This window comes from Apium graveolens, unplaced genomic scaffold, assembly GCF_009905375.1.
Source record: "Apium graveolens cultivar Ventura unplaced genomic scaffold, ASM990537v1 ctg1057, whole genome shotgun sequence".
Lineage (NCBI taxonomy): Eukaryota > Viridiplantae > Streptophyta > Magnoliopsida > Apiales > Apiaceae > Apium > Apium graveolens.
In genome coordinates this window covers 62,330-84,011 of record NW_027417080.1, presented here as the reverse complement: position 1 = coordinate 84,011, position 21,682 = coordinate 62,330, and the positions used below count along the sequence as shown (strand labels likewise).

The 21,682-nt window shown below is 35.7% G+C and overlaps 1 protein-coding gene and 1 long non-coding RNA gene across 6 annotated transcripts; one reads left to right on the top strand and one right to left on the bottom strand.

Moving 5' to 3' along the window:
* Nucleotides 1-3,599: 3,599 nt before the first annotated feature.
* On the bottom strand, nt 3,600-21,314 carry LOC141699692 (protein HESO1-like). 5 transcript variants are annotated; one of them, XM_074503544.1, is made up of 10 exons: nt 21,233-21,314; nt 19,482-19,686; nt 18,849-19,013; nt 11,188-11,366; nt 11,010-11,105; nt 10,387-10,456; nt 8,796-8,852; nt 5,818-5,948; nt 4,683-4,793; nt 3,600-4,504 (listed from the first exon to the last, which is right to left on the bottom strand). In XM_074503544.1, the coding sequence occupies exons 2-10, from the start codon at nt 19,618-19,620 to the stop codon at nt 3,914-3,916; spliced, it is 1,539 nt and encodes a 512-aa protein (XP_074359645.1). In that variant the 5' UTR covers nt 19,621-19,686; nt 21,233-21,314; the 3' UTR covers nt 3,600-3,913. The 5 variants fall into 5 exon arrangements, with proteins under 5 accessions (XP_074359645.1, XP_074359647.1, XP_074359646.1 ...); XM_074503547.1 differs by having other exon boundaries at nt 4,310-4,504; nt 4,651-4,793; XM_074503548.1 differs by having other exon boundaries at nt 4,310-4,504; nt 4,696-4,793.
* Nucleotides 6,427-9,032, top strand: LOC141699693 (uncharacterized). The gene is made up of 3 exons (XR_012566073.1): nt 6,427-6,559; nt 8,598-8,651; nt 8,743-9,032. It is a non-coding gene; the product is annotated as an uncharacterized LOC141699693 (long non-coding RNA).
* Nucleotides 21,315-21,682: the final 368 nt, after the last annotated feature.

Genomic DNA, 21,682 nt, shown 5'->3' with positions numbered 1-21,682 from the left:
CATAGGAAAACTTGGAGGGAGCCCAATGCTTTGCCCAGAACTTTACTCATTCAAGAAAGGGGAATTACAATCCACAAATCACCTCATTGGTTGATGGAATTTAGAGATGATAAAGGAGTCAGAAGATTTTTCAGACTTGAAGACCAACTCAAGATTGCCAGCAATGAAACTCTCAAGGAAATGCAATCTAAGTTGGATATCAGTGATGAAGATGAAGCTGAATTCTACAGACAACTCCAACTCCAAATTGAGGAAAATGACAAAGGGCTAGGAAAGAAAACAAGGGAACAAAGAAGAAAAAGATGATTTGCTCAGACTAGAGGAGCACCCTTGGAAATTCTGTAAATCTTCAATTACCTCCTAGTACATACACTTTTGCAGCACTTTTAAATTTCTACTTAGTTTCAATTCATATATTTGTTAAGTGTTTTGTTATCATCAAGTTAACCCTGAATTTATGTCTACAATTCTTATAGACATAAATAGGGGGAGATTGTTAGGAATATATGTGCATTAGTTTAATGATATGTTTAACAAAACACTTAAGTAGAAGTTTAGTGTTTGTAGCCTCAACGGATAAGACCACTTTGGCTATCCGTTGATGGTGCAGCTTTACTTAGAAATAAGTCTAGTGTTGTAGCACATTTCAGTCCTCTGTATTTAAGATATATTCTTAGCAGTTGAGAGGAAATATAAGTCATGTTGACTTACTAGAAGATATGCAAATAGGAAGGGCCAATTGTAAATATTTCATGCCTTGTAATTTGTATAAAGAAAGTGGTATCAACGGATATCTTAAAGACTTCAACGGATGAGCAATAAAGCTTCAACGGATGTCTCCAAAGTTTCAACGGATATAGGTTTCAACTGCTAACACATCACGGATAAAGCCATCAACGGATGAAGGCTTCAACGGATGTTCTGTTAAATAACAGTGATAAGTGGTAGTTGTAAAAGCAGACAGAGGCACATGGGTTGACAGAGATAACTGAAATAGGAAGCCTAATTTCAGGCAACATCAGAAAAAAGCAGCCGTTCTACTCTAGTACAAAGAGGCAATAGTAACAAAGTACTTGAGTGATATGGAGAAGAAACAAGTGGAGAACTTATTTTATTATTGTATTTTTATCTTTGTCTTCACTTGTACACTTGGTGATATATAACCAAGTAGCAGCTAGTAATTAGATAAGAATTTTTTCCAGTGCTGTTTAGAAAAATCTTGAGAGAAAAATTATCTAGTTTGTACTAGGATGCAGCTGTGATCAACATCTTGAATCACAGATTTTCTGAAATACCATCTCTGGTGGAACAACAATCCACCAGAAAAGTTTTAAGGTCTGTTATGTTCTTACATTAGTGCTTGAATATATATCTGTCTGTATTAGCTAAAGCAATTCACACACTTGTTTATCTTGAACACAAAGCCTTTAAAAACTGCTCAAAACTTGAAAAAGTTTTGAGATTTACATTCAACCCCCCTTTTGTAAATCTCATTGTTAGTCCACTAGGAATAACAGTAATCAGTTTACGCTGTATCTGTAGATCATACAGTTCTGTATCATTATCATAAGAAGTTAAATATTATTCTTGTTGAGAACAAGTCTTTCCCAATCTTTTCACTTAGCTTTCAAATTGATGTTATATCTGCTGCATTTTGTTTATTTTTCTTCAAGTGGATTGCCTAATGACATGTAAGTTGCGCCTTGAAGTTAATCTAGCCTAGTTTTATACTTCAGATTCGGAATATGACAGGAGACGAACAAGGAGATTGTGAAGATAAACAGCTATGATTTGTGTTGTACCACAGTCTCGAAAACTATTGCATAGACAATACTTGTACTGATACTAATCATTTACTTGGGTTATGAACTGGGATAAGGCCTAAGAAAATCATGAAAATGGAAAGGAAACAAATAACGGGCAGAAAGATATACTGTATTGCATTTGATGCAGAAATTGGCATTTTACAAGTTCAGTAAAAAGTAAAAACAATTACTTGTTGGTTGTTCAGATATACACAGCTAGTTTCTGTATTGTATCACTAACTTGTAACTAAACTATGATGAAGATGGAAGCTGCAATTCAATAGTTAGTTTTCTAACAACTTAGATGTACAAAATTACCGGGAAAGCTTTAAGATGATCGAGCTCTTGAAATGGGACTTAAAGCATACTAGGTGGCAGTACTATGCATAGACTTCATCCAAGGCTCGGCTCGGCTCCAGCATCAAAGCCAATGTCCTCGTCTTCATTGGACGATACGGTAAGAGCATCCGCAGCGGCAGAACCGCTTTTCTCAACTTCCAGACCCCACAAGTCAGCCACCACAAAAATTGGTCAATTACTTCCTTTTCACTCTTTCCAAAATAATATTAATATTGTATTCATATTATAGGCCCCTTAAACCTCTTATGATGAATATATATACCAAAGGTGCATATTTCATATGCTTTTACATTACTTTTACATTTAAATAATATAAATAATGTTTATTTTTATTTTTATTTTTGTACAACGGCAACTAAGACCGCGCCGCTGGTGCTCTAACAACCTCGTATGGATTTAGGCCCCTCCTACATCCCCACAGATTATAACCTACGTAGCTTCATTAAAAAAACGTGCAACTCCTTTATCGTGGCTCCCTTTTTATGGTATAAATATCAGTTGCGTTAAGAAATCTGGTAAAACTGAACTTCGTCAAGAAAACAAGAGGGAGCCCCTTTATTGAGAACACGTAAAACATGACAGGGCTATTAACAATGTGTCGTACCCAGTGTTCTAAAAAAACGGGAATCGGAATTGTTCGGTAGAGGGATTTTTCAGTGATTAATCGGATAATCGGTGATTAATCGGATTGATTAATCGGAGTTATAATCGGAATAAATTTATTTAGTAAATAATAAAAAATAATTCTATTTAAATGTCATTACCCTTCCATAAGATTTATAAAACTAAAACCACATGTCATTAATTCAGTATTAATGTTTTAATAGTAAGATTTATAAAAAAAAAAACTACTATCACGAGTCCATAAATGATATTTAAGTAATTTATACTAATTATCTACTACTAACTACTATTACTTGATAATTAGAAATTATTATGTACAAATTCAAATCTTAAGATTTTAAATTACTACCTACTTGATATTTAAGTGATAACTATTGAATAAATTTAGAATACCAAAATTGTGAATCTATTGAGTAAGCAAGTTGAGTATTGAGATTTGAGAATAATTCATTAAGGATTTGTATAGAGGATTTAGGGATTTGTATAGAGTCAAGATATTAATATATTATTATCATTATTAATTATTAAATGTTAAATGTTAATGATTATTTTAACAAAACTTTATTTTTTAAAAAAAAATATTTTTTTTATTAATTTCAAACTTTGACCGATTCGGCCGATTTTTGACCCGATTCGGCCGATTTTTTCCGAACTGCCCGACTTTTGACCAATTTTTCAAAAAACCGTACTTTGACCCGATTAACGATTAATCGAGACAGGACCCGTCCAAACTCCGATTAATCGGTTAATCGGCCGATTTTTAGAACACTGGTTGTACCCAAGAACGCTAAAAAATCTGCCAACAAGTCATTATTTAAATGTCAGAAAAACTAGAAATAAGCTATTATTCAAAAAATCAGAGTTGATCCGTGAAATCTTCAATGCAGCAGCCAAAACAATGGTTTCCTTTCAGGACTATCTAGTACACCCCCACCCACACCACTCACACAGTTTTTAAAAGGAAACTGTAGCACAATTGTACAGCTCTGTGTCCACGGACACTGAACAAGCAATCTTTCTCATAGACTAAAGAAAAAAAAATCAATGTACAGCAAAATCTAGGCGAAAACTTGACGCAAAAATGAGCACAAAAACAACTTCCTAATTTACAATTAAGGATGCCTTTAACTGTTGGGTTTTGACCTCCAAGTCTGTTGAATTCGATTGTAATTTGCTTGAACTGCTCTGTTAAAGTTTACGTGGTGGGGGCGGATGTCAGCCGCTGTGTTTTGATTTGATTGAACTGGTCTGTGCATGTTCGGATTGAGGTTAACCACTGTGTTTTGATTTGATGGAACCGGTCTGTAAATGTTCGGATTGAGGTTAACCACTGTGTTTTGATTTGATGGAACTGGTCTGTGCATGTTCCGATTGAGGTTAACCACTGTGTTTTGATTTGATGGAACGGGTCTGTGCATGTTCGGATTGAGGTTAACTACTGTGCTGCGAGAATGATGTGCCTGTAAAGGTGATGATAAAGCCCTGTCTATCTGTGGCTGATAGTTTCCAGGATTATTTGAATTTCTGGCTGTTGCTGATCTTGTCTCATATGATAATCGATCTCGCTTGATTAGCGCAGCAAGGAGAGTGCTCCGATTATGATTATGTGAGGTAAGTTTAAAGTAGGTTGTCCGAAAAGCATCTGCTATTCTTATTAGATGTTTGTCAATAACACTCCTTGCAGTATTAACAGGCTGCTCAAAAGGATCCTCAACCTAAGAATACATTATAAATAAAGTTAAATATGGAGGTTGGGATAGAATGTATTCAGCAGGTAAATAATTGATTCATTTAAGAAAGACATGCCATCAGTGTGTGTGGGAGAAAACGTCTGTAACAAAATCTGGAAGTAAAGGAATACCAGAAGGGGATGCATGGGGGGATGTAACATACATAAAGTGCATACGTTCTGGGTAGCCATGTCATGTTGCTCCCTATATCTTCCCACTGTCCAGAGTAAGGGCTAATGCCTTGGATTGAAGCCCTCGTATTAATGTCAGAAAACTGCAAAAGACAACAAAAAGAAAGTATCATGCTCATAAGTCACAGATACCAGAATGCTAATATGCAAATTTCCAAGATTATCATCAGGGAAAATTAGTGGCTGGTGATATGGTGCAATTTCTAACTAAAAAGCAACATCAGTGCAATTTCCTGAGGTTCTCTCTATCTAATTTTTTTTTTTAGGTTGTAGTTCCAAACCACACCCAAGTTCCAAATCATATGATAGATAAGATAGTTTGCACTGCAAGTGAAGCGATATTTATCATGAAAAAATAATTAATCAATATAGATAACATAGATGACTCGTATATATCATAAACAAACACAACGTAGTACAACCTTACAAGCCACGATTAATCTATGAAGTAGGCATGTAAACTACAAGATTTAAACATCTTTCATGCTAAATACCAAAACCAAATCAAAACAAAAAAATCGAGGGAGTCCGAGTTATGCACAATTTATTATTGGTAGAACAGTACAATGAGTAAAGAGAATGAACCAAATATTTGTGAAATTCAAAATTCAGGAGCTGCAGAGACCGAACTATAACTATAAGTGACACACTTACAAAGTATAAACTTTTTAAATATTTGTGACAATCAAAATTCAGGAGCTGCAGAGACCGAACTATAAGTGACAAACTAACAAAGTATAACCTTTCTGAAGAAATGCACGAGCAATATAAATAATGGGTGCTTTTACGAGAATTTTAATCTGGCCAAGACTTCTTTTACTGATTAAAAATAATGGCAAAAACATGTCCAATATATAAATCTGCAACGGTATAGTTGAAAGTTCTGGAACTTGCTATGATATCCACTAAAAGGTTCATACTATTAACTAATATATATATATATATATGTGGTAATAAAGTGAATCTATATTTAAGCTATTATCTTAAGTACTGTTATATACATGTAAACCATAAATTGAATTGTGTTTGTCATTTTTGGCAGGTCATAAATTCATAGTTGTCTAAATTATATGCCAAAATATGTTTGGAGATCAAAAAGATAAGTACCTTCGCGAAAAAAGAAATGAGCAGAGTAGATAAAGAACTTTCGTTTATCTGCCTAGACTTATCCAATCGAAACTTGTTTATGTTTGCAGCACATATTTCTTCAACATGTTTCTCAGCAACAGTTCTCAAACCTGTATAGAAACCATCATTATCTTATTCAGTGAAATCTATTTTCGAACTTGGAACTGCAAAATTCTAAAAGTGCTTTCACGTTTTCATGCAACCAGGATTCTATCTTACTTCATACCAAAAAAGATAATATATAAATTAAACCAACACTACTACAAATTTGAACTTAGGAGACACTACTTAAATAGCTCTTTTTTTTATGTGCTATGCAAGAAAGCAACTTACATAACGTTTTTCAAAAAAATGCTATGCAAGGTCATACCAAGTAAAATTAAAAATATACATAAATTAAAAATTAATACTAACATAGCGTTTATTTGGCAAGTGCTATGTAAGTTTTAAGTTGTATGGCGTTTGGGCAAGTGTTATATATGATAGTGTATGCTAAGTAATTAATTTTATTTTTAATTTATTTTTAAATACCTAGTTAACGGTTTTAGAAGCGCTAGTGAAGTAAACGTATTGTAAGTTATCAAAAAGGAGTACTTTATTTCTTCAACACAATGCGTCTGTCCGTCCCCGCACTGATCGAGGCAATTCATAGAACCAGTCTGGGAAAATTGAGCAAGCACTTTGAACCTCCATCGGAAAGTTTTTCCGGATCTTCTCTGAGGTATGGTGTCTGGGTCTTTATCAATCACTCTGCCTTAAATTCGAACAAATTAATCAAACGAATTTCATAGAGCCAATCCTGACCATCATGTTAATCTTATACGATTTGTGAGTATCCTGCCTTCATATCACACTCATATCAATTCGTGAGTATTCAAATTATGGGTTTCCTAATTTAGGGTTTTCGATTAGGTTTTTTAACTTGATGGATTTTTAATTTTAGAGGTTTTAATTAGGGGTTATTCTTCACTTGTTTTCCCTGTTTTAGTACTGCATCTGGCATGCTTAGTTAGAGGTTTATCTTTTGTGTTTAATTTAGTTGTTCATAATTAGACCAAATGAAGGTGCTTGATGCTGATATGAGCAACCCAACTTATATACCTGACATAACTATATTATCTCAGTTGCGATAATATGCACATCCTTATATTTATAGAATTGATCTTATCCCAGAAAGAGAGCTAATCCTGAACATTTTTTTGATTGTAGTCACTGTGTCTTCCTGGATTCCATGATACTTGGAATTAGCCATGTTATTCACATCAATTTTTCTAGATGTGAAAAGATATGATTGAAAATTAGAGGTTTCACACATAAGTATAATTTATATTTACCATAATGACTTATTTACTTTGTAAGAGTTTGCAATTGAAAGATAATCTAAATTTGGTCCGGCCTTGATCAATGTTGTTAGTCACCCTAGTTTTTCTTATCTTCTTTGGAAAAATCAGAATATAAGTTTCAAAATTTCAGTAAATTTATTTGGTTAATGTTGAGTTTGATTGAGAATCTATAGATGTTATTCGTGTAGGTCGTTTCTCTATGTTCTTTAGAGTTTAAAAAAAGCACAAGAGAGGGTAAAATTTCTGCAAAGAAATGATCAAAAGTCTTGTATTTTAAGATTTTGGAAATTTGACGCCCCAAGAGGGTGGCAAAGGTGTGGTTGAGGAATACTTGAAGAGGGGAGGACCTTCTGATAAAAAAACACACTCTAAAATTTACCTATAATTTAAGTGAAGATCTTCTCTGATTTTCCAGTCCTGTCACAAAAATAGCAAGTTTTAATGACCATTTATATAAGTATAATATGTGTTTACCATAATTATTGCCAGTTTGGGAACCCCACTAAGAAATCTCAAAGATCATTTTTAGAATTCCAAAGTATAGTCTAGTTTATATTTGTAGCTTAAATACTGGGAAGTTGAAAGCTAGTGCGATTTTGGTAGCCTTATAGTAGAATTCAGAGAACAAGATACTCTCGAAAGCTCTAAACTCGATGTAAGTACGTAGTAGTAGTAGTAGTAGTTTAAAGCATGGACAACCAATATTGGTAAAGGTATGTTTTTATACTTCTGAAAATCATAGTAATACATACTATAGTCTATATATACCGATTGAGATATATTTGTCACTTTGACAGAGGCGTGTACATTTTCATGTTTATTTAAGTTTACTACGGTGTCATACCTAAGTTTTACATTTTCGTATTTCGCCTTGATAGCATTTTCTCCCTTTTATTATTCCATTACATCATTTCATTTATCTTTATAGTAGTGCTGGCATCTACGGTGAAGCCTAATAGTGCTAATCCAGAAATGGTTTATCACACTATTGACTTTAAACCGTGCAGAAGAGAGCTAGACCTTTATTGCCAAATGGTCTTGTCATTATTCTGCAAGGAACCTAGATTTCCATCCAGTGTAATAAACTTTTCTTCTTGGTTAGATTTAACTTAGTTTTTATACGAACTTAGAATTGAGGGAAATGCCTGATTTTTCTATCTTTTTATATTTCAGTCAGAACAAACAAAGGCTATACTATATTGTGGAAAGTAGGCAACTAGAAGGTGTAAGTTTCTAAAAACTTTGAAGTTTATTACTGAATTAATACTATTCTTGATAAAAAATTTAGTTGATGTTGCAATGGGGATAACATTGAACCCTCACAATAATCCATAATTCCAATTTCTTAAAACTCTTATGAGAATTTAATGTATGTATCATTCTAAAGATCTTGAAATGAGCTAATCATATTTGCAGGGTGCAGACCGCATATGTATGATGCAAAAGAAAATGTGGCAGATGATTCAAATGGTACGTTTAGTTATTAATATTTCACGTGTCAATTTTGTCTTAACCAAGACTAAGCCTGCATTGATTGACTTGGTAATATTAAATGATGCAGACGCATTTTTTATTGATTCAGCCTTGCAACAATCCATGTTTATATTTACATACCATGGGTGCAGAGAATATATCTTCGATTAAGATGAAGCCAGCTGCAATTCATACAATCTACAGATACACATATGTATCAATTTTAAGAGTGGAAAATTGGCTGAGAATTTGATTACAGTTGGATGCTATATTGTTTCTCAAGAACAAATAGCTAAAGAAGTAGATTTTGATGTTTTACTGTAACATGCTGATATTTGAATTTTTTTGAAGTATGCTATTTTATTGTAACATTTTGATATCTGGAATTAATTTGGGTTATAGCGAAGCAATACGAGTTGCTAGTCTAATTTTTATATCGGAATTGGTTATAGCCTATTTATAACTGTAGTTGTGAAATGTTTTTGTAAAAATAATAGTGGCTGAAAAAACAATTAAACTGGGATTTTGAAAAAGTGCAATAGAAATATTTATTTTATTTAAATGGTGGACTACTTGCACAGCGATTTTAAAGAGCTACGTAAGTAGGTAGAGTTTTCAATTTAATAGTCTTAGATAGCGTTTGAAGAAATGCTGATGTAGTGTTTCGCTTAGGTAGAACGTACTTGCATAGCTCTTTCAAGAAGTGTTATCTAAGTAATGAACTTGGATAGCACAAAAAAAAGTGTTATGTAACTGGATTTCACTTGCATAGCACTGGCTTACATAGTACTTGAAAGTGCTATGCAAGTTCAAAAATGAATATTATGCAAGTTAAAATGTGTAGTAGTGCAATAAATTAGAACCTTAATTAACTGACATAAATTTCAAACGATGATATTCCCTACCAAAACAGATGATTTTCAGATCGCATGATGTTAATCTTCCTACCAAAACAGATGATTTTCAGATTGCAGGATGTTAATCTCTGCACATATTTTTACATCATGCAATCATCATGAAATGCATGAAGTTTAAATCACAGCGATAAATCTCTAGGATTTTCAGTACATGTTTTAAATTAAACCCTATACATAAAATGACTAAATTTTTTGTACCCACATATGAAATATATATAGTGTTTGTACCCCTTACGTCTAAAAAAGATTACTGAATTAGCCTGCAATACGATCTCTGAGGACTTCAGCAATAGAAAGCCCTATTATATTTAAACAACTTGATTTACCATAGAGGGTACAATATATCCTGTATCTATATTGTGTAATTTTGGAATCAGATTTTTAGCCCCCAATTAGACTCTTAGCTTGACCCCATTAAATTAGGTTTTAACAGGCTAAGTTAGTAGTCAGTAGTCAGTACACTGTAAGCCGATGTACCATCATTTCACTTGTTGCCGTCAGTTTATATTCAGAACATACACCTTATAGTTATATATAACTAAACTAAACCAAGCAAACCCAGCATTTCCCACTCGAAACCAAAGATATGCACTACAACCACTACATATATATATAGAGAGAGATGAGATATTCATATTTAAGAATTTGAATTAGGCAGGGGCAGGCACATAATACTCCAATGAGATATGTTCATCAAATTGAGAGTGAGGCAGGAAAGTTTAGCTAGACTTGCATTTCAAATATAACAAGCAAAAATATAAAAAAAATGTAACTAAATGTTGTCCAATAATATATAAATTTATCATAAAGGGTACCTTTAAGGTCATCCGACAAATTTCCTGGATATATATCTTTAAGAGGAGGTAGAATTGCAGGTACGCATGTCTGTGCGAAATATTGGAGAATGGTATCAAGATAAACAATGTAGAAGTTCAGACTTTCATGTTATAATAAACATAATATTAAATTAGCCAAAAAAATTAAGCAACCAAGCTCTTATACTAAAATAACTTTTGTATAGACCAGAAGACATGTGGAAAATCCGTTATATACTAGAATCATCCAAAAAAAATACAAGAGTCGAATTATAGATACTAATTAAGCAATCAAGCTCTTATACTAAAATAACATTTCTATAGACCAGAAGACATTTGGAAAATCAGTTATATACCAAAATCATCCAAAACAAACACAAGCATCAAATTATTCTAAGCTATTTATGCACAAGGCAAAATCCCTAAAAAAGGATACTAATTACATGATGCAAAAACAATTTGATATGCTATGTTGTCTTCCCTTTATGCACGTTTTAATTATTTATGATGTCTTTTAATCATTACTTGTTATCCTTCTAAACTTTAAAAATAACTACTCACTTGATTGGAAACCATTTACAGTGCAGCAAATTTATTAACACAAATAGAAGATACTGATATACCTGAAAATGAAAGATAATCAGCAAACTGAGAGAATATGAATTCAAAGACCCAGACTTTGAATCATTGATATCATGTGCTTTGGCCCATTCCTTGACCTGTACATAAAAAAGGGTCAAAATGGTCCTTATACAGTTATACTTCCCAAGATAGCACTTATTCTTTGACATGGGGACATACTAGCAAAACCATATCACGAAAGCGTCCATCAATATCATTGATCCAGAACAGCAACTTGGACTTCATTTGACCGTTCAAATTATTGATGGAGATATCACAAGAGATATTTTGAAGGTTGTGCTCCAACTTTAAGATGGGTACTCTAGCATTACCAATATATTTGAGCTTACGCCACGTACCTGCAGAAAGTCCTTGTTATAATATTAAAACAGATGTGTCTAAGAATATCAAATTCAATAGTTCGTTTAATTAGCTCATGCAGAAAGTTGTGCCCAACTTTAAGATGGGATCAGTTAATTTCTTATCCATATCCAAGATCGTCCACAGTTCCTGATGATATATTAGTGTTAATTTCTTATGAGTGCATTCTGTGCACTGTAAAAACTTGAGCAATCATTCTTCCTCTACATGACAAGCAAAGGCACATCAAAGTTTTGTACATTCATATAATTCAGGGTTAAATGCACTTTGCACCCTCTTATTTTGTTTCAAAAACAAATGTGTATCAAGAGTATTGGAAACTCAGTTTGCACCCCTCTACTTCAACCCGCCAAATCAGGAAGCACCCCTTTGACTGTTATAATTAAAAAAGTAAGGGGTAAAATGGGAATTTCAGTAAAATATTAACTAAACTAAATTTCTTATTTTTCAGATTATATTAAAAACTGAACTTTATTATTATAGCTATAAAATAAGAACTTTAAAATTTTCGAATAATACTATTTAGTTGAGTTTCAAATTTTAGTTATAATAATGCCAAAAATTATATAATTTTACCAAAAGTAAATTCAAAATGACTTTTTATATTTTTTTAATTATATACTTAATTTAAATCTAATTGTTTCATTTTTAATTCTTTGACGTCATTATTATTTCATGTGCATTTAATAAAAATATTTTGGTCAATATTAATATTTAATATAAAAGAAATCATTTTTATAAATATTTTAACTTGTATTTGAAATTCTAACTAAAATTTATTTACATTTTAAAATGAAATTCCAGTTTTACCCCTTATCATTTTAATTATAATCTGCAAAAGGGTGCATACTGACTTAGCAAGTCGAAGTTGAGGGGTGCAAGTTGTATTTCTGAAAGTTCTGATACAAAATTGTTTTTTCAACTTTGTTTGAGGGTACAAAGTGCATTTAACTCTATAAATCAAGAATATAACATTTTTGTCATGAATTTCTCTAACAAATAAATGTTTCATTATGTATTTATATTCTTAAGCTTATCACAAAACCATTTACTTTCTTTGCATGTATATGATCCATCTAGTTGTCCAAAGCCTGTCCTACAATCTTTATAGGAAATCTGTATTCCAAATATCTCCACCATTCTTCGTCATACATTTATCTAGCAGAAATGGTTGGTTCGATCCGTTCAGAAAATGCTGCTCCGCTAAATATTTTGGTGGTTGTTTGCGATATTTTAAAAAACTTTGGCATTTCCAAGTATTAGCAGCATCTATGAATTGAACACATCAAAGCAACCATCCTCGTGTAGTATTAATGACAAAGAATGACTAAAATATGCAAAATACACATTGCCAACAGACAATATTCAAAAAAAGGCATCATACACAGTGCAGGGAACCCACATAAGGCACCTGTGCTGTTAACTTATTCAAGGAAAAATACCAAGGACAAGAAAAGAGAAACAGAGCAAGACCAGGGCAGTTTGGTAATTTAAAAGACAGGGGCAGTTTGGTAACTCCAGCGGGGAGTAGATAGAATCAGAATTGTGATTACTTATTCGGGGGAAGAGGAAAATTAGGGTTATGTGGAGTTTTATTACAGTGCTTATGTAGGAGAGACCAATCATCTCGAACGATTGGCGAGGCTCTATTGTTCTTGTCGATAATAGGAGTCATATCTTGTTCATTTTCCTGTTAAACATTATTATTATTATCTAGTATCGAAGTTATATACCTGTGCAACTATTTAAGTAGTAGAAGTGAGTTTGATTCACAGCAAAATCTGGTATCAGAGCAGTAGATCGATGGTGCCAAAGGATACAAAACAACGTTTGGATGAGCTGGAACAAGGGGTTACATCCATACACAACACGATCCGTACAACCGTGGCTGAAGAAGTGTCGGCGGCGTTAAAAGCTGCAGTGGCAGCGATGGAACAAGCACTGGCAAATAGGTTTCTATCTTGTATGGAAGAGACACTGAAGAGGCAGGAGAATAAGCTAGAAGAGGCTACAATTCGTTTGGAGGGACGAATTAGCCACTCTAGAGAACACCAGGAGTCTTTAATTACATCAATAAAGGAGAATCAAGTGAAATTTCAAAGATAGATGCAGTCTACTATAACTGGGCTTCAGTCGACGCACATGGGTCTGTCAAAGAATTTAGAGAAGAGCATCAATCAGGTTGGGTTACAGGGTTCTGTAAAAAATGGGGGCTTAGCAGTGGGGGAAAGCAGTAATTCGAGTGGGACGCCTATTGGGGAAGAGGGACATGGAGGCGTCGGGTCGGGTGGAGGACCTGGTGGAGGAATGGGTTTTAATGGAGGTTTTGCAGGGGGGTCAAATTGGAGGTTCAAACGGTTAGACTTACCCCTATTTGATGGTACCAACCCGGATTGTTGGATATTGCGGGCAGAGCGGTATTTCAACTTCTACCGCCTAAGTGAAGAAGAGAAGATAGAAGCCACAGTGGTAGCATTGGAGGGGCAAGCCTTAATTTGGTTCCAATGGGAACACCGTAGAAGGCCAATTGAACGCTGGGAACAAGTGAAATTGCTTCTCCGACGTCAATTCAGGTCAGTGGCAACTGGAACGCTGCAGGAACAATGGTTGGGACACAACCAAACAGGTACGGTTTCTGAGTACAGATTAAAATTTATAGAGTTACTTGCACCCTTAGAGAATGTATCGAAGGAGTTGGCGTTGGGTCAGTTTCTTAATAGGCTAAAAAGTGAGATACGGGCTGAGGTTCGCTTGTTAGGACTTGTATCCGTAGACCATGCGATGGAATTGGCCTTAATGGTGGAGGATAAGATAAGGTCGGGGACAAGTCATAAGGCAGAGTGGCGAATGGGGTCCAGTGCAAGTAGCAGGAGTAGTGGAAGTGGGCAGTCCAGCTTTGCGAACCGAAGCAATCAATCTACTTACTCTTCCCCCAACAGATTCAATACGAGTTATGCAGCCTCCACGGTAACAACTGGCAGTAGTCCGTTACCAGTAGCAAAACCTCTCGGTGAAATAAGGAGATTAAGTGAGAAGGAGTTGCAGTTGAAGAGGGAAAAGGGGCTATGCTACCGTTGTGATGATAAATGGTCAATTGGACATCGGTGTCGTCGCAAAGAATTGAGTGTACTCCTCACACAAGAAGAGGAAGATGAAGAAGGGGAACTTAGTCCAGGGAGTGAGTTGCAAGAGGAGTTGGGAGAATTACCCACGGACACAACCCATGCAGAGATCTCATTAAACTCCGTAATGGGGCTTACAAGCCCTAAGACCTTCAACCTGGAAGGAACAATCAATGACCAGAAGGTTGTAGTGATGGTTGATCCAGGTGCGACTCATAATTTTTTATCTAAGGAAGCTATTGCGAGACTAGGGGTTAGGGTATCGCCTTCCACGTCATTTGGCGTATCGTTGGGGACAGGGGAGGAGGTGCAAGGTAAGGGAATCTGCTTGGGGGTAGTACTGGAGTTACAGGGGGCTAATATAATTGAGGATTTCTTGTCGCTTCCCTTAGGCAACTCGGACGTAATATTAGGAGTACAATGGTTAGAAAAATTAGGCACAACTACCATCAATTGGAAGCAACAAACGATCAAATTTCAGGTTGGGAAAGATGTAATCACTCTTAAAGGGGATCCGTCACTAGGGCGTACAGGGGTATAATTAAAAGCTATGATACGACACTTAAGAAAAGGAGGTTCAGGGTATTTGGTGGAGTTAAACGTGTTACAACAGACAGGAGCTGGTAGGAACAGCGAGGGGGAAAATAGAAACACACCAAAATTTTTGAGACCAATACTAGAGAAATACAATGAAGTTTTTCATATGCCAGCAGGTTTACCGCCCGTGAGGCCACAGGAACACAAGATTATGTTGCGGGAGGGGGCAAACCCTGTTAGTGTCCGTCCGTATCGTTACCCCCACAGCCAAAAAGAGGAAATCGAGAAGCTAATTCGAGATATGCTGACTGCACAAATTATACAAGTGTCGAGTAGCCCATTTTCCAGCCCTGTCCTTTTAGTAAAAAAAAAAGACGGATCATGGCGATTTTGTGTTGATTACCGTGCCTTAAATAAGGTAACCGTTTGATGAACTTCTTGATGAGCTTTTTGGGGCAGGAATTTATTCAAAGTTAGATTTGAAATCGGGGTACCATCAAGTGAGGGTGTGCATGGAGGATGTACCAAAAACGGCTTTTCGGACTCACGAAGGCCATTACGAATTTTTGGTAATGCCGTTTGGCCTTACAAATGCCTCGGCCACGTTTCAAAGCATTATGAATGATATATTCCGTCCATGCCTTCAGAAATTCGTCCTCGTATTTTTCGACGATATTTTGGTATATAGTGCGAATGAGGAAGAACATGCGGGCCATGTGCAGCAGGTCCTGGAATTGTTAGTGCGGCATAAATTGTATGCCGATGAGAAAAAATGTGAATTCGGGAGGCATAAGATCTCTTATTTGGGGCATGTTATTTCCGCAGAAGGAGTGGCAGTAGACCCAACTAAAGTGCAGGCTATGACTAAATGGCCAGTACCCCAAAACATCAAGGCATTACGGGGATTCTTGGGCCTAACCGGGTACTATAGAAAATTCATAAAAAGCTATGCCCGAATTGCATTCCCTCTAACCGGACAGCTAAAGAAAGATTGCTTTGCGTGGAATTCAGCAGCAAACCAAGCTTTTCAGGACTTAAAGAAAGCTATGACAACGGCCCCGGTTTTAGTCATGCCAAATTTTAAGTTACCCTTCATTTCGGAGACGGACGCATCAGGGGTTGGTTTAGGGGCGGTGTTAATGCAAAATAACCACCCTATTGCATTTTTTAGTAAAGTTCTTGGACCTCGGGCCCGAATGAAATCAGTGTATGAAAAAGAGTTGATGGCGATTGTTTTGTCTGTTCAAAAGTGGCGTCACTACCTCCTGGGAAATAAATTTGAGATCCGCACTGATCAACAAAGCCTAAAGTACATCATGGGGCAGCGGGAAGTGGGAGCAGACTACCAAAGCTGGATTTGCAAGCTAATGGGGTATAATTTTACTATTCATTATAAACCAGGCCCAACAAACAGGGTGGCTGATGCGTTATCTCGTGAATTTGTTGGCACATCAACTTTGAATTCTCTGGTAACTATAAGTGGTGTGGATTGGGCAGATTTACATCAGCAGCTTCAGGCTGATCCTTTTATACAGAAATTGCAGAGAGAATTAAAGGCTGGAAACATGCCCATGCAGGGCTACACTTTGGACAAGGATGTGGTACGGTACAAGGGAAGATTAGTCTTACCATCCAAGTCTACTCTAGTGATTAAATTGCTGCATGAATACCACGATTCGGCACTTGGGGGCCATGCGGGTGAGTTCAAAACCTACAAGCGGTTGTCCAGTGAATGGTTTTGGGTAGGTATGCGACAGGCAGTATCAAAATATGTCCAAAAGTGTGTTATATGTCAGAAAAACAAATACTCCACCCTACGACCAGCCGGCCTCCTCCAACCACTTCCAATCCCAACTAAAGTTTGGGAAGATGTGTCTCTTGATTTTATTGAGGGCCTGCCCCGTTCCAATGGGTTTAACACGGTGCTGGTAGTCGTTGATCGTCTCACAAAGTACAGTCATTTTTTGGGTTTGAGCCACCCATTCTCTGCTGTTACAGTTGCAAATCTGTTTATCAAAGAGATAGTGCGTTTGCACGGGTTTCCCTCCACTATAGTCTCAGATCGTGACCGTATCTTCATGAGCCTCTTTTGGAAAGAGTTATTCAAAATGCAAGGCACCTTATTACGGCACAGCTCAGCTTACCACCCCCAGTCGGACGGTCAAACAGAGGTAGTTAATAAAACACTAGAAGGGTATCTTAGGTGTTTCGTGAATGGCCAGCCCCGAACATGGAGTACTTGGCTGCCATTGGCAGAATATTGTTATAACACATCTGTTCATGCCTCGACTAAACACTCACCCTTTCAAGCTCTCTACGGACGTGAACCTCCACGTCTCATTCGTTTTGAACAAGGGGGCACAACTGTAGCCACGTTACAAGAGTTAATGATAGAAAGGGATGCGCTTTTAGATGACTTGAAGGCCCATCTTCTCCAGGCCCAGCAGTACATGAAGTCTTATGAAGATGCTAAACGCTAACAATTAGAATTTCAGGTGGGGGAGGCTGTCTATATCAAACTTCAGCCATATCGACAATCGTCATTGGCTACCAGGCGCAATGAGAAGCTCTCTCCTCGTTTCTATGGTCCTTTTGTCATAGCCGAGCGAGTGGGAAAGGTTGCGTACAAACTCGAGTTGCCACCAACTTCCAGGATTCACAACGTATTTCACATATCTCAGTTAAAGCGTGCTATTGGTTCAGTCATGGCAAACCCCACTATTCCTCCTCAGTTGTCTGCAGATGTGGTGCTCAATGTGGAGCCAGAATTAGTGTTAGATGTCCGCACCCAAAACCATGGAGGACAAGCTGTGACTCAAGTACTATTGAAGTGGAAAGCATTGCCTAGTTGGGAAGCTACTTGGGAGGACTTCTCGAATGTTGACATCCATTTTCCTCAGTTCCACCTTGGGGACAAGGTGGCTTTTTGGGCCCAGGGTAATGCAGGGAACCCACATAAGGCACCTGTGCTGTTAACTTATTCAAGGAAAAATACCAAGGACAAGAAAAGAGAAACAGAGCAAGACCAGGGCAGTTTGGTAATTTAAAAGACAGGGGCAGTTTGGTAACTCCAGCGGGGAGTAGCTAGAATCAGAATTGTGATTACTTATTCGGGGGAAGAGGAAAATTAGGGTTATGTGGAGTATTATTACAGTGCTTATGTAGGAGAGACCAATCCTCTCGAACGATTGGCGAGGCTCTATTGTTCTTGTCGATAATAGGAGTCATATCTTGTTCATTTTCCTGTTAAACATTATTATTATCTAGTATCGAAGTTATATACCTGTGCAACTATTTAAGTAGTAGAAGTGAGTTTGATTCACAGCACACAGCAACAAAGTATATGGTTTTGTGATCATGTGAAGAAAATGAGACAGGTTACAGGTATCTAGAAGATAAATCATGAGAAAGATGCAATCATGTTTTTAAGCTTAGTGTGCATGTCCATAAAGTAAATATGCCTTTCGTTGGCATGTTGAAGAAGGATGATTTCTTATGTTTTTTCACCTTCCAGGATAGCACTCAGTCACTTGCAAAAAAATTACTTGCACCAACACAAGGAAGCGATAATTAGGCAAGTTACACCAATAAATATAGATTATATGCTCTAAAATGCAAAAATCAGTAGACTCCACAGATACAACATTTTCCAAATCATACTGTAAAACATCACAAGGCAACCAGAATTACATATATGTAAATAGTATCAAGATCTATTATTTCCAAACCATATTGTAAAACATTGCGAGGCAACCACAATTACATATATATAAATAGTATCAAGATCTTGAAAGGGATTACCTTTACTTCTAAGAGCTTTCAGAACATCTCTTAACAAGTTTTGCTTTTGCTTCTTAGCCGTATTCGAAATATATGAATTAGTTAATATTTCTATTGATATATCCAAATCTCCCCACCTTGTGAAGAGATTAGATACAAATGATCCAAACGGCTCCACCGTTGCACCTGTTTACAGAGTTCAAACGTGAGTTGGTCATATTGCCATTTCCAATAAAAAAGAGCTACTCCATTCAAAAAATTAAGAAACTGCAGTAACTAAGTATTATCAATGAACATCTCAAATTTACATCCAACTTCGTATGGCCTTCATTAATTCATCTCTGTTTTGGGGGATATGCCATTATCACCATTGGAAATGTCAATTAAGTCATCTTACATAAGGATCTCAATGTAACATGTGAGCAATATAATAAGAATGAACATAAAGTGACATATCTGCTTTATTTAGTTTGATCTTGCAATTATGATACTAAGTAATATTTTCTCCAAAATCAATTCTCACTATGGGGAAGCATTGGAACAAGAAGGTACATCATAAGCCAGGAAACGTGGATGTACATAATAAGTTAGGGAGAAAGCATGTACATAAAAAGAAAGGGGGTAAGGATGTGCATAATCAGCCGGGGAGCTTACCTCTAAGACTTTCGACAGTCTGAACAGCAGCTCGAATGTCTTCAATAATATGAAATCTTATTCCCCAATCATCCCTCGTAGGATTGATCAGCAGAAGAATATCCCTCAGAGTATGCTCCACTAGACCGTAGAAACTCATTGGGTGATACTACAGAAGCAATTAAATACTATATGACGAAGATGACAATGTCGTGAAGAAAAGGCTCTGCATACACCAAAAAACAAGGATAATATTATACATAGCAAGAAATGCAAATTTCATTAAATAATTTTTAAATTATGTTCAAATGTAGATTACTGTTTTAATATATATATATATATATATATATATATATATATATAAACAGGTTTTAAGGAAGAAATAAACAATCTAATTTCCTTCTCTTGGTAGAACAGGCATTATTAGCCTATATCAGAAAGTATAACATGATTTGTTTTTTCAAACAGAATTAAACCAAGTTCACTGGTTTGGGCACTTTTCAGATCAAAACAGACCAATTATGAATGTCAAGCCAAACTACTTGGCTGGTTTGGTATAGTAGGGTCGACAAGTTCGGTACATAGTGCCTGAATCGAGCACAAGAGTCCCAACTTCATAAAACTTCAAAAAAAAAGCAAGTGAAGAACAATCACATTGACAATGTATTATACCAAAAGTTACAGATTTTCGTACTGAAAACATATTGTATTAAAACAACATTAACTAAAACAGCACAAAAAAGATATATCAAGAATTATTCAAGATGCATCAAACATTAGCAGAAGATTAGATGCAGCAAACCCGCCTTATTACCAAACTAAAACCGACTAATAGCACTCTCAAACTCAATGACCAGGAGCATTGTTATGCAAGCAAAACCAATACGTTGCAAATGCCAAACAGTTTCTTAACTCCGTAGGTAACAACAAGATTATAATTCAGATGCTAGGTTGCCAAACACCGCGGCTATTATGTAAATTACAATAACGATAATTGTGCGACAGCTAGACCTAAATTGTATCTATCATGAGAAGCGATTAGAATATACAACTATTCTCAATTCACATATACTAGATCAAACCAAAACTTTGCACGAAAGAATCCAATTAGATTATATACCTTTAGTCCTAGATACGAACTAATACATTAATTGTTAATCATTTCCGGTCTCCATGACATCATTTAAATCAACAAGATAATCCGAATACAAAATTCTTAAGCGCTACAAATTCCGACACAAATACAGAATTCTGACCCCAACTTAGCACCTTCCATATGCATACATTACACTCTACACTTACCACTAAATTAGAACTCCGCTAGTTCCGAATCCTATTTGTCAACAAATTTTAATCTCTGATATTCTTATACAATCCACGCATACAATAATAACCTCGTAAATCAGCCAAAGCTCGAAAACAAGAAATTACAAGTCAACCGTCCTACTAAAACCAAGGCAGCTTCTTAACATCGAAATTCATCGAAAGCACACAGACATTTCAAAGCGTTTAACTAACCAAAATCATTATAACAGCCTCAAAACCTTATTATATCAAAACAATTAATCGCCAGGTCAGCACCACTACTTAAGCACTGTTTTTACGAAACAAATACAATATAATTCTAGTAAAAAAAACAATATTCATGTAATTAAGCTGAACTTAATAAAATTACAATAGGCAGTTCTATGAAACATATAAACAATCAAGTCAAGGTAATATTAGAACATGAAATTAACATAGAGGAGTAAATGAGAGTATCGAGTATAAACCTCAGCCAAATCAACGGAGGCTGTGAAGTGTGAGTAATTGAGTCAACGAATGTAATCCCAGGGCTTATTAACTTTAAGCGCGTGTTGTGTCTTGCTAAAATTATTATTATTATTATTATTATTATTATTATTATTATTATTATTATTATTATTATTATTATTATTATTATTATTATTAGGTACCGGTGGAGTGATTCACGTTTAAGGAGCAGCTGCTAAGGATCTCCGATCGTTGCTCTTGGATCGCATATTAAAGGTTAGTAATCGATCCCTATGTTTTTACCACGATTTATATGCTATTATTTAGAATTTATATATGTAAAAGTGTTTTACCATGCCTCCGCTGCGATTAAAATCCAACAATGGTATCAGAGCATAGGTTGTATGCATATAGATCTGTGGTAAAAATTTCAGAATTTTATGTGCTTGTATGAATTAATTATGATTTTT

What these genes read in the sequence shown, in the direction of transcription:
- LOC141699692 (XM_074503544.1), bottom strand. Translation starts at nt 19,620, where the DNA reads ATGAGTTTCTACGGTCTAGTGGAGCATACTCTGAGGGATATTCTTCTG. An exon ending in GACTGTCGAAAGTCTTAGAG is followed by an intron (nt 19,014 to 19,481) that starts GTAAGCTCCCCG and finishes CTCTGTAAACAG; the next exon opens with GTGCAACGGTGGAGCCGTTT. An exon ending in TCATTTCTTTTTTCGCGAAG is followed by an intron (nt 4,794 to 5,817) that starts GTACTTATCTTT and finishes TGTCTTTTGCAG; the next exon opens with TTTTCTGACATTAATACGAG.